The 13,212-nt window shown below is 38.0% G+C and overlaps 1 protein-coding gene across 1 annotated transcript in view; it reads left to right on the top strand.

Annotated features, from left to right (window-relative positions):
* Positions 1-7,056, top strand: part of KCNH7 (potassium voltage-gated channel subfamily H member 7) — a 485,779-nt gene extending 478,723 nt beyond the window's left edge. Inside the window, exons 14-16 of the mRNA XM_059392755.1 lie at positions 257-419; positions 4,794-4,986; positions 6,790-7,056. Of these exons, the coding sequence (XP_059248738.1) occupies positions 257-419; positions 4,794-4,986; positions 6,790-7,056 (623 nt within the window). The remainder of the gene's footprint in view (positions 1-256; positions 420-4,793; positions 4,987-6,789) is intronic.
* Positions 7,057-13,212: the final 6,156 nt, after the last annotated feature.

Genomic DNA, 13,212 nt, shown 5'->3' with positions numbered 1-13,212 from the left:
TCGTATTCAAAGCTCACGACCGTCTCTATGTTTTTATTCATGTGAAAAAGGGCAGAGGAGGTGGCAGGCAGGGTGAGGACGGTAGGGCTCAGCGGTCCGTCGGTGGTGGCCCCTGGACAGGTCCTCGAATCACTCTGGCTCTCTGGTTCCGGGCTTATACTCTGAGATCCTTTCCTGCTCATCCTGAGGATGTCTGTGTGTGCTGATGCAAAGGGGCACCTGAAGAAGTTGATATCCATCTTGGTGTTTCCCACAGATATCGCCGACACAAGAAGCTGGGAACATGTGCAGACTCAGGCTGACGAGTCAAGCACCTCAGCACTCCAGCGAGCTGCCTGGGGGATCTCGGAAACCGAAAGTGACCTCACTTATGGGGAAGTGGAGCAAAGATTAGATCTGCTTCAAGAACAGCTTAACAGGTATAAGCAATAGTGAGGCAAAGGGAGGATATCCCCCAGGCCCTTGGTTGGCTATGGTTTTCCCCTTGCAACTAGCAAATTCCTACTACCATAATCTCATATATTTCACATATGCTTACTTATTTAAAATAAGACTAGAAGTTGACAGAATTATTAATCTGCGTTGCAAGGAGCATTTATTTAGAAACTTCATGATTCTGGCAACATAAATCCTATTTTTTCTTTACTTGTCATAAAATTAGTATATCACCCACACCAGCTGCTGAAGAAAACTCCTTTTTCCTCAGAATAATTCATATTTAGCTTGTTTACTAACACCCTCTTTGCATCCTGCTTTTATGCTTTTTGGTTGTTTCTGGTAACTTAGTTATGTGTTACGGCATTTTTTTTTCAGTATAGACAAAATTATTTAAACATATGGTTATTCAGAAAGCTTCTCAATAATGTGATTGAATTAGAAATACCACAGAGTCGAAGCCCAGGTCTTCTCCACTTTTCCTCCATCGTTGATCTATACCCAATTGAGATGAAGAATAAATTTTGGTTTTAGGGGGGATGGAATTGCTTAACCCAACTCTGTGTGGACTTCTTAAGATTAAATTGATCGCTGAGATTCAGGAAAAAAAAAAATGAATGAGTATGATATAGCTGTGTGAGTAGTATTTCATATGGGAGCTGACCTTGATTCAAAAGTAGCCTCCGGGTACACCACCAAGCAAGGCAGTGGTCACAGACCGAATACTTCACCGATGAAACTAAAATGTTCAAATCACATAATTTACTAAACCGATGTAAAACATACAATGAGATGAGAAGAGCGAGAAGAGGTAATTAACACATTTCTAATAAATACAAGCATAGCATAAAAGAAGCCCACTACAGCTGAATTCCAATTGACGCAATGTTCATACGTGCTGAATCACCCTGCCCTGAGGTGTGGTTACTAGGACCAGACAGAGTTGAGGTTGACACAGAAGGTCCACAGACAAAAAATTCCTTCTATCCCAATGGCCCACACTTGTTCGTTCACAGAGATGTAAGGCTAGGTATACCTGGCCACAGCTGTGGCTTTCCACTTATTCTACTCAACAGCCTTAGGTTGTATTTGCTTTTTGTAGGTAAAACACAGATAGAGCCAGATGAGCCTCTGCTGTGTGTCATCTCTGAATGGCCAAATTTAGGTTGGGGGGGGGGCAGTTCTCTTTCCAGAGATGACATGAGAATAATTCATCCTTTCTGTCTCTATCTGTATAAGCCACACTCTGGTTTGTTGCATCATATTTCTATTCTATCTTTGGCATGTCTTACAGGTTATGCACATGCTGTCTCTATACAGCTGAGGAATTCTGTCCACATCTGGCAAGCTACTTGCTTACTCATGATCTATACTGAACACATCCCAGGAATTTTGTGTATACCCCATAAGCTACTGGTTTACTTAATCTTTCCTTAATGTTTCTTGTGTGTTTTATCCATGCTGTTTATTGTTTTAATTGTTTTATCCATGCTGTTTATTGTTTTAATTCAAAAATGAACAGTGTCAAACAATATAGTAAGCACATGAAATGTGTGTACGCACACATATACATTGCTATCACAAGTTAATCAGGAATTGAAACAGACAATTAGAAAATTGACAAATTTGTGAATTGAAATAAATTTGTTAATGTCAACCAAAGGTAGGAAAATACTGCATGAACTAAAGATTTATTTTGTATTTTTATCTTTTCATGGATTTTAATTGAATTTAAAATCTCCTGGTGATAAGGTTCATATCTCATTCCTAAATTTTAACTGCAGATCTTGTCAAATTAAAACATATCTGAGAACATTAAAACAGCCTATCATTTTCTTAGGGTCAGTAATCCTGGTTCAAGTTTAAGAACTTCCCATTATAATACTTACTAATGGTCAGGGAAACCTATTAAGTTGCTTAATTGATACATTTGCTTTTTTACTCTCCCTATTATTTATGCCAAGTCACGTTGATCCTTTAGTTACAAGATACATAAAACTGTATACTGTATAAACATAAAAATTGATATGTGTGATCTCTGAACTTGAATTCTTTGATTTCTGTGACTTAGAGAAAATAACTGCCCATTTCTTTACTGCCAGGACATGGTGTATGTGTTCAACTTGTTGAGGAGCTATTAAAGCGAGTGAGTAAATGGGTGAATGACAGGGACAGCAGTGATTTCTTTAGCAAAACACTTGCAGTGAGCCTAGATTAGAGCCATAACTCTGCTACTTCGCTATGTACAGGATAACTGGGTCAAGTCATTGAAGCTTCTCCAGCCTCAGTTTCTATCTTTGACTCATACACACCTGCAAAGATGTTTAAAGACTAAGATATGATATATTGAAACTATATATGCTCAAGAAGTAAACAGTTAGGTAAAATATGACAGGCAGTGAACTTTACTTCTATTATTGGTGTTCCTCCTACTTTACATGTACTTCCTTTAGTCCTTTCTTCAGGACTAAAATTCAGATTTTAGGACTCCTTTGTTGCCTGGTCAGCAGTACCAATCATTGCTGCCAGGATAAGTGAAAGATTACTGAAAACATGTTTTCAATATGTCCTAGGACTGTTAAGTGTAAACTCCTAAGGACACACACATCTAAGACTGTATAATTTGCAATTGTCCATTAGTAATAATAATAATAATTGTTATTTGATTGCATTAGTTATTATTCTATGAAATTTTCCTTTCAAAAGTACAATTAAATCTCTCTTGACATCTCTTTTGACATCGTCCCAGCATCTGTATGTCCCTTGACATATTTCTCACTTTGACTTACTTCTGTTTATCTCCAATTTTTTCTCAAATATTTTCTGTCCTAACTCCACTTAGCCTTTCTTGGATTTAAAATCCAACACATTACATGTTTACAGCACTGAGATCTCCAACATCATCTTTCTTCCACTTTACTCCAGAAGGCAAAGGTATAGAGAATAAGTTTGAAGAGGACAACTCAATTCAAACTTGGACTTTGTAGAGTGAGAATCCTGGGACATTTCCTAGAGTTGGGTCTGTCCTATTTAATGTCCACATTCTGTTCAAATATAGACCTGTGAATCACAACCCCATTTTGTTCATTCAAATATTCATATTAAGTACACAATGCAAAAAAAAAAAAAAAAAAACAGATAATAAATGGTCTATCTTGAGTCATTTTCACTCCTGCTGCTTTTCTGCTTTAATGACCAATTAAACTATATGTTGGGTTAAAGGTCTACATAAGAAGGGTTCTTATATATTTATATGTTATACCTACAGATATACATTTTTAGGGAAATCATTAACACTTGGTTCTAAAACAGAGTTTCTCAAACTTTAATGTTCTTTGGAATCACCTAGGGATCTTGTTAAAATGCAGATTCTAAGGTCTGTGATTTTAACATTTTTGGTACGATTTACCTTCTCCTTACAGCTTTCATTTGGAAACAAAATAGTGCAAATAAGTGAAGAGTTAAGGTTTTCTAAAGAGGCATATGGTCCTAATTTTCTGTTCTTATGCCCACAAAATTCCCTTTTTTAAAACGCTGTTAACACATGCAAAAAAAAAAAAAAAAAAAAAAAAAAAAAAAGAGGGGGAAGTTAGTTCTATTGTATTTTGCTATTTTCCTTAGAATTTTACTTTAAAATGAGAATGAAATTAACAGACCAGTTGGCTCTTTATGAGATCTGGCAGGAAGAAATCATCAGACTGGCATTTTGCAAGCCAGATGGGTCAGAGAAGCAAGTGAACTTGTACATTTCGTCCGTTTCTTAAATACAAAAGTCCCGGAATTATAAATGAGAAAGGAATGGAAAAGGCATTTAGCATCTAACAGCACTTAATGATAAAGAATCTAACAGCACTAAAGGAATAACATGCAATCCTATGAATAGGAGAGATGCAAGGTAAAATAAAGGTAATGTAAATTTGAAACACCTAAGAAATTCCTTGACTTCTACAGCCCTGAAAGAAATGTGCTGCCAAATCCATTTTTAAAGAATAAATAAAATGCTCACAAGAAACAGCAAAGCCTGATTAAAAAACAGATTACTGATTTAAAATAGTCTCAGTGTGTTTTACATTTAAAATCAGTAAAGATTAGTAAAAATGTCATCTATTTCAACTGAGCTGCTTTTCTGTGAAGATCTTATTGTAGATGCAGGAAAGCAACGGTGTTTATCAGAACCATTAGTGGGACACAGAAAGTGAGCATCAGTCAGCCAGGAGAGAATCTCCGTGCTCCCTCTCCTGTCATCCTTGTTTACAGCAGGGCCATAGTTCTACTTGGTGGTGCTGAAATGTTCTCAAATGCTTTGCGATCCTGGACTGTTTTAGGATTGTCTTCCCCCATTTGTGTCTGTCCCGCAGACTTGAATCCCAAATGACTGCCGACATCCAGACCATCTTACAGTTGCTGCAAAAACAAACCACCGTGGTCCCCCCAGCCTACAGCATGGTAACCGCTGGAGCCGAGTATCAGAGGCCCCTCATCCGCCTGATGAGAACCAGCCATCCTGTAGCATCCATCAAGACGGACAGAAGTTTCAGTCCTTCCTCACAAGTGAGTGTAGACAGTGTGAAACTGGGAATCTCTCTCTCTGGGGACTGCCTGAATCAGAATCATCCAGGGTGCTATGGGAAATGAGGTTTCTCATCCCCGTCTGTTTCTAAAATTGTTGGAAATAGCCCCTGTGATCTGCATTTAAACCAGCTCCCCACTAATCATCATGTTCATTTCAAGTTTGAGAACAGTGGAGTTAGAGGTACTTTTTTTTTAAAAAACATTAGCAATTTTTTTCTAAGAAAAAAATTCTTTTCAAGAATCAATCTGCTTAAGTTTATATGTGGTAGAGCTTTCAAAGCCAATAGCCCCGAGTCCAAAAAGCACTTCAGAAAAAGGTCTGTCATTTGCTCTGGTGACAAGAGGCACTCTTGTGCAGGGAGTCTGGGAGGAGGGGGAGGAGAAACAGCAGCTGTCCAAAGACCTCAGGTTCCACGGCCAACAGACTGGTGATCTCATTTGTGCCCCACACATGCCCAGAGATCTCTAAACTTTTCTCATCTCCATCATGGTAAGAGGAATATTAAGATGTCCTTTATCTTGCCTCTGAAGACCTCTAAGGCCTTTTGAATTATGTTAATATGAAAAGTCTAACTCCCTTGGAATTCCACTTAGGAAATTATTCTTTATTACTGAAGCCCAATAGCCAAACTGCACCTAAGAAAGGTGGACCCAAGAGCAAGGATTTCCTAAACAATCTTGTAAAACTTTTATAGAAGTTTTGGAATTTAGTGTAATATGTTCTGGGAAATGAAACTACATTAATAACAGGGAAATACGCAGAAGGAAAACACTGCAATCTTTCTGAAATATCAAGTAGAAATTTAATTTCTCTAAGTAGTTTTGAATGTCCTAGATCTTGTAAAACCATGTACTTTATTTTCAGTGGATTTAGGTAATAGTTTCTGACCAAATGATGAAGTTTTAGAATATGGGTGAGGTTCAGTTGGGTGGAGTCCAGAGCCCATGACCAAGAAAGAATTCTTGAGACATCGTTGGTGCAAAATAGTGGTTTATTAGAGCACGGGGACAGGACCCATGGGCAGAGAGAGCTGCTGCCCCAGCAGGATGTGAGGGGTGGCAGGTTATGCAGGATGGGTGTTGGGGAGGTAAGGAAAAAGGGAGGTTTCAATAGAACTTTCATATGCTTAAGAGGACCTATAAGATACTGGAGGCGCTGAGGCCTTGTCATTGTCAGGGTTTTTCCCTCTAGCAAGGTATTAACATTAAGATAATTGGGAGATTCCTAAAGAATGTCGCACCCCCAGGAGTGAGGGTGGGAGAAGGTTTCGGGGTGTCAGCTTTTGCATGGTCCTCAGCCAGCCTTCTGTTCCCTCACCACGAGGATGAGTGATATTTCATTGTTTTTCCTGCCCTCCTTACACTGTTTACTCACCAAATGACTCATGTTTCTGATTCCAGTTGTCTCCAATTTTGAATTAAAATTGATTTATTGAATTAGAACTCATCTGGAAAACTCAACGTTAAATAATGTGTGTGTGTGTGTGTGTGTGTGTGTGTGTGTGCGCGCGCACTTTGTTTTAAACACTTTGTTTTAAAACAAAGAAGAATCTGATCTGGCTTCAGAGTAAAAGTTCTTAGGATGGTTGTTTAGGACAAACTGATGCCCAACCTCCAATGCCTTGACCCATCTTTGGTAGGGAAAGCTTGGTTACGATCACTAGCCAAATATAGATTAATGAGGAAGTTAAATGTATTTAGATTTTGTGAACATAATTTTAGAAATCTGTCCAAATGAATTATTTAAAAAAAAAAACCATGTTTTTCTTCTCTTTCTCTCAGTGTCCTGAATTTCTAGACCTTGAAAAATCTAAACTTAAATCCAAAGAATCCCTCTCAAGTGGGGTGCACCTGAACACAGCTTCAGAAGACAACTTGACTTCACTTTTAAAACAAGACAGTGATCTCTCTTTAGAGCTTCACCCGCGGCAAAGAAAAACCTATCTTCATCCAGTTAGGCATCCTTCTTTGACAGATTCATCCCTAAGCACTGTAGGAATCTTGGGTCTTCATAGGCATGTTTCTGATCCTGGTCTTCCAGGGAAATAATCATTTTGTACTATTTACTCCACATACAATGTAAGTGCTTTTAATGGCTGTTTTCCTTTTTTTGTATTTAAATCCTCTCTACTTGACTCAGGGGCTCACAAGTTACCATTATATGCAAAAGTACTGTATATTTTCCTAAATTGAAGCTTGTACGGTAAAACTGAGCAATTAGGATGTAAATATACATATGAACTCTTTTGTTCCAAATGTTGAAACTGCCAGCATCTCAAGGCATCTTCTTCGTATTATTTTTTTAAAATCATGTGCATGTTAGGGAACTCCAGTTTCTCTTGCATGGAGACTCCTACTTACTACTTTTACTACCCCCAGTATTTTGTTATGAAAATGCCTTCCAAGCAAGTAAGAAACCAAGGAACATTGTTCATAGATGCAAATCAGGTGATCCTCAACTCATGGACGTTCCAGGGGAAGGAAGGGAACTTAGTCACTTTGAGAACAGATACCTTTCTGTACGGAGATGTTTGTAGTTAATTACATTCATTTCACCGCACTTAAAAAAATTCCAAAAAATTCTAAATCTCTGATCACGGAGGGAATCATCTCCAAATACATGAATATGGGCCGGCTTCAGTGAGGACAAAAAGGCCTTTCTATTTATGATTCTGTCTCTGACTTCATTTACAAATTACCTAAAATATTTCTCACTGGCACATTTCCTTGAACATTTAGAAACAAGTTTTTTCCTCATTTTTCGTTTTCTTTTCTTTTTTTTTCTGAGGGTGGGGGAGGGAGTCTCGTCAAGAACAGCTAAAGCATGACTGACACAAGCTGATATCCACAGCTTTCCTCTGATTCATATTTTAGGGCTGTGCTGAACTGGATCAAAAGAGTGGACACACAGAGTTCTTTTTTTAAAAAAATGTGAAACTTAGCAGGTGTGCATGGCAAAACTAGCTTCCATTAAGTATATGTTGTTCCATGGTTTTCTGATCCCAGCTGTGGAAAAACAATGTGTTTTTACCTGCCTGGAAAGGCAATGAACACACCAGCAGTAAAATTTCAGGAAGACATTTGCTAATCAAAGATTAAATGAATATGTGCTATTTATGGACTGGGTGGAATATATTTGGACCCCAGAATATCTGAACATGCAATGAAATATATTTTAATATCTTCAACTGTTAGATTTTTTTTTTTGGAGGGAGGAGGATATACATGCCTCTCATAAAATCAGGATACAGAAGAAAAACTGCAAGAATCTGATTAGTCAATTTTTAGCCAAGTTTTATTTTTCAGTTCATTTGAGTACAATTTTAAACCTACTATGGACTGACCCATTATACCCTTTCCTTCTGGACAAAATTTTGAAATTTTTTGCAAGTTTCTTCATTTTTTAATAATTTTGACACTCACATGTATTTTTAAAGAAATAATATATCTGTGCACATTATTAAATGGATTAATTTCTATCTCTCGAGGATAGAAACGTAATCTATTGACTTACCTTTACCTTTGACACTATTAGTTTCAAAGACAAGCAATTCATTTAAATTTACAAAGCTATTGCACTATTCCAAATATGATTAAAGTGACTTTAAGTTGCTCCCTATATATTTTTAAATGGTCACATGTGTGGGAGGCGATCTGTAGGCATGAGCAAATTCATATCCCTGCTAAATGTTTGAAAAAAGCAAAACAAGTATGTATGGCAAAATGACCATGCCATTCAATAAAATACAGAACAAGTTCAACTAGCTTCTCAAACCCTGTGGTGTTAATGCAGATACAAATTTAGGGACTAACTAATGCTGTCCTTCCCTCATTCAACAAACATTTATGGGTGCCTAGCAGGGGGAAAGAAATGGCTAACTTTGATTCAGAGGACTATTTAGGGATTTTGTGTCCATATTTAGGCACATTTTTGCAGCTGCAACAAATTTCATAAGGATTGCCAGCCTAAGCTCCAGGGAAATTCAGAATGAGTTCACCAGAGACTTCATTTGTAGGGAGTGAAGATGTGGCAGGTGAGGAATTTAGATCTGATTGTTGGATTAATGAATGTTTCAACTGCGACACTGGTATGACATGCGTAACATTCATCCTTCCACATAAAGTCTCTATACTTTATAAAAACTGAGCAGGAAGGAATGGGAAAATAGGGAAGAGTGTACAAGCATCCCGCTTTTTAAATTCGAGCATAACACAAACCATCTTCCTCTTAAATCCCTAACAGGAAAGAATCGCTTGATATTACAATCTAAGTCTCAGAGAATTGGACAGGATTAAGAAGGTCCCCGCTTCCAGAATATCACTCTAACAAGAGCCTGAACAATGTAAAGATGTGGTTAGTTAGGCAGAGATGTCAGGGGCTCCATTGTTAAAATGACTTACGGATAACCAAAGCAATTCTCTGAATTTACAAAATCCATCTCCTTGTCCCAGCCAGAGGTCTAATGCCTAAATCACGGTCACTTTCCCCACAGGCTGTAGCAAATGGCCTGAGCCCTCCAATGTGGGGACTGTCCTGAGAGGCAGGGTTAACTGCCATAGCCAGTCATAGTAGTATGGTACTGCCTCTCCTTCTAGGGAATTAGAAGCACTAATGTAACTCCTTTTGCTTTCCACCAAAAAATTAAGGTTCCTAGTTCCTTCCAGGCCTAAATAAAATGCCATCTGAAATCTGAAGTTTATCTGAGTGAGATGTTTCCCTGCTGTTATTAACTGCTGGGCAGAGAGCTGCAAGTATCATTTTACCCTAGAGGGGAGTCTCATATTCTAACGAGGGAAGGAGGAATGAAAAAGGAGGAATGAAAAGTACTGAAGCAATGTCCTTGCAGGATTTTTATAAATTTTTTTTTAAAGATTTTTATTTATTTGTCAGAGCAAGCGAGCGAGCGAGAGAGCACAAACAAGGAGAACAGCAGGCAGAGGGAGAAGCAGGCTCCCCACTGAGCAAGGAGCCAGATCCGGGACTCAATCCCAGGACTCTGAGATCATGACCTGAGCTGAAGGCACACACTTAACTGACTGAGCCATCCAGGTGTCCCAGCCTTGCAGATTTTTACATTAATAATCACTCATTTAACAAACATGAGAAGGTAGGGGCAAATTTGGGATAGCCTAGTTTCTTAGATCCACGATAACGGATTGGTCATCAAAGATCAAAGATGAATTCTCCCACTCTTCAGGTCAGAAGATAGAAAAACCAGGTCAGGGCATAGCAGCACATGGTATGAGGTTGAGTATGTATGTATGAGACTTGCTTACAGGTCTTTCTGGAGGTTTGTCTTTAGCAATGGTTCCAAAATGCCTAAAAGAACAATGTCCTTAACCAAATGTTACTTAAAATCCCAGCATATATTATGAAAGAATAAAATTTATCACCTCACCAGGATGCCTAAAATAATCATTCTTACAGTATCTTTTCTTCGAAGGCTTTTCATGGCCTAAAAAGAATGTGGTAGATCTAGTTATTAAAAATGAATCACAACACTGACTAATTTATAATAGTCTTTAAATTGCTTAGCCATGGTTAAAACCAAAAGCAGATCAATGTATTTGAGTAGATTTCTTCCTGCAAGTCAAAATTTTTATAAGTTACAAAAAACTTTAAATATTATTAGGTTTCTAATCTTTTTTTTTTTTTTTTTTTTTTGGCAGTACAACGAATGTGTCTGTCATGTGAGTTTAGAGGCACTTGGAAGACAAATGACGTCCTCACCTGTAGTCCTAGAATTAGCAGCATTAACACCTCTGAGGAACATGCTAGAAATGTGTATTGTTGGGTCCCACCCAGACCTACTGACTCAGAAACTCTAGGGGTGGGACCTGGCAGCCAGCTTTTAATAAGTCCTCCCATATATGATCCCAATAAGCACAAAAACTTTGAGATCATCAATGTAGCTGGGTCTTGGGATGAGTTCTTTCATTAACAACTGTGCGACCCTGACCAATTTAATTAATGTCCCTGAATCCTTTTCCTGAATTTGTGAAAATGAGATAATGGTACCTGCCTCAAAGAAGCTTAAGAAATGAGATAACATAAAGTGCCTGGCACATAGTAGGTGCCCTAAACTCTAGACTCTTTGATTTTCATCTAGGAACATATTAAAAACAATCAGGAAAACAATTTTCCTCAATTTCGCTTTTACATAATGTGCTACGTCTCCAGCTAAATAGCCGTTATTAAGACTTAATTTTTTGATTCAGAAAAGTCAAGTGTAGCTATTGTCTTTTCTAACAGTATTTTGCACTATTAGGTTTATAGCTTTAAAGTAATACTATTTGTAATAATAAAAGCAAGGGGCACCTGGGTGGCTCAGTCGTTAAGCCCCTGCCTTTGGCTCAGGTCATGATCCCAGAGACCTGGGATTGAGCCCCGAATCAGGCTCCCAGCTCAGTGGGAAGCCTGCTTCTCCCTCTCCCACTCTCCCTGTTTGTGTTTCCCCTCTCTCGCTGTGTCTATCAAGTAAGAAAATAAACAAAATCTTAAAAAATAATAATAATCAAAAGCGAGAATATGAATGTCATTGTTACAAACCTATCTATCCGGAATCAGTGTTAAATGCCAGCTATGCTAGGTGATCTGTTGAATTCGGTACAAGTAGAAGGTGGTCTTTAAAGCCTGGCTCACCGGGGAAGCCCCTCTTTAGAGCCACGATATAGTTCCCACGTAGATATTTGAAAATGCATTTTCAAAATACGTTTTTGGAAGAAAATACACTTTCTATTTTTCAGAAAATATAATTTATAGTTGTCGTGGTTCTTTCCAGCACATCTAGGCCCACTCCGTCATGCACAGATATGTTAAACAGACCAGACTGCCTACCTAAGTCCAGTGTTTGGTGGTAGAAATGGCAGAGACTCGGGGTGGTAAATCTTAATTAAAATCCTACCTGCTCCACTTACTTTCAAGACAAACCCTCAGTGAGCCCCAGGAGCCCAAAATGTAGAGGGGCCGTCTTAAATATCTTGAGGGGTCCTGAGAAGCCTCGAAGTATGCTCGAAAGTGCTTCGTAAACCCTACAGCCCCACGTAATTGCAAGCCTTGAACTTGGGGACTTGAACAGCATCGCAATACGAAGTCCTTCGGGCGGAAATGCCATCGCACGACCTAGCTCTTCTGAAAACCTTCCATGGCTCTTTCCCTACCCAACACCGACAGCATTTCCCCTCTGTAACAAAAATGTCTGCGGTGATTCTCACTCGGCTCTCACAGGTCCATTTAGTCAAGAGTGGAACAGCAGGCTAGGGAAGTGTCCCGGTGCTGCAGCACCCCAGGTTCTGTCATGCATTTGCATTGCAGTTGTCTTCTAGGTATGCAATAGCTTCCCTCTCCCTCCTCATTTCCTAAATGTTCTCACTCAAAGCTACCTTCTCTGGCTTCCACTTAACTTACAAGGAAGTGAAGTGAACACATTTCAAAAACTAAAAGGATGCTTTAAAATGCTTTATAAAATATTAGTTGTTGTGTTTGACCAGGGCCTGAGTTTAGGATAATTATACATTTTGCTCTAAGAATATGCAATACAGAAAAGAAAATTCACAGGAAGACATGAATTATTAATAACTGATGGCATGAAAAGAAATATCACAAAGCTTATTTATATAAACTATTAAGTGGAGGTTGAGAGGATTAACAAGAAGTTATTTAAAGCTAATAGACTATTACTATGAATAGATGGACAATACATCTACAGGAATGCAATGTTAAGAACACAGAACTATATGATCATTTAATCAATGTCATTGTTCTACCAGTTACAATCAAACTTTGAATTGAGAGTAGCAAGCATTATCGAAATGCTCTCAATAAAATATTTTTATTATGAGAAATGGCAAATTTAACATGGTTAGTCTTGAAGAGCTAATGTCAAAACTAAGTTGAATTCCTAAACTGTAGTCATATGTTTGTGACCTCCATTTAGTTAATTTAAAAGATACAAAATAATTTGGTACATTTATGGTTTTAAAGCACTGTATGTTTACCTATATTTTTGGTACTTACCTTGTGTGTATTGTTTTAAATTGAAAATCATCACACCTGTTAGCATTTAAACCATATCTTTTTTGTACTATCATTATATACATTATATATAAATATTAAGTATATATGAAGTATTTTGAGTACATGTAAGAAAATTCCACACCATTCCACCATCCTTATTTATTTAGGAGTAAAGTTCAAGGATCAGT

Source organism: Mustela nigripes, chromosome 3 (genome assembly GCF_022355385.1).
Source record: "Mustela nigripes isolate SB6536 chromosome 3, MUSNIG.SB6536, whole genome shotgun sequence".
Taxonomy (NCBI): domain Eukaryota; kingdom Metazoa; phylum Chordata; class Mammalia; order Carnivora; family Mustelidae; genus Mustela; species Mustela nigripes.
Note: the sequence above shows the minus strand (reverse complement) of the source record. Positions and strands in the feature narration are given on the sequence as shown.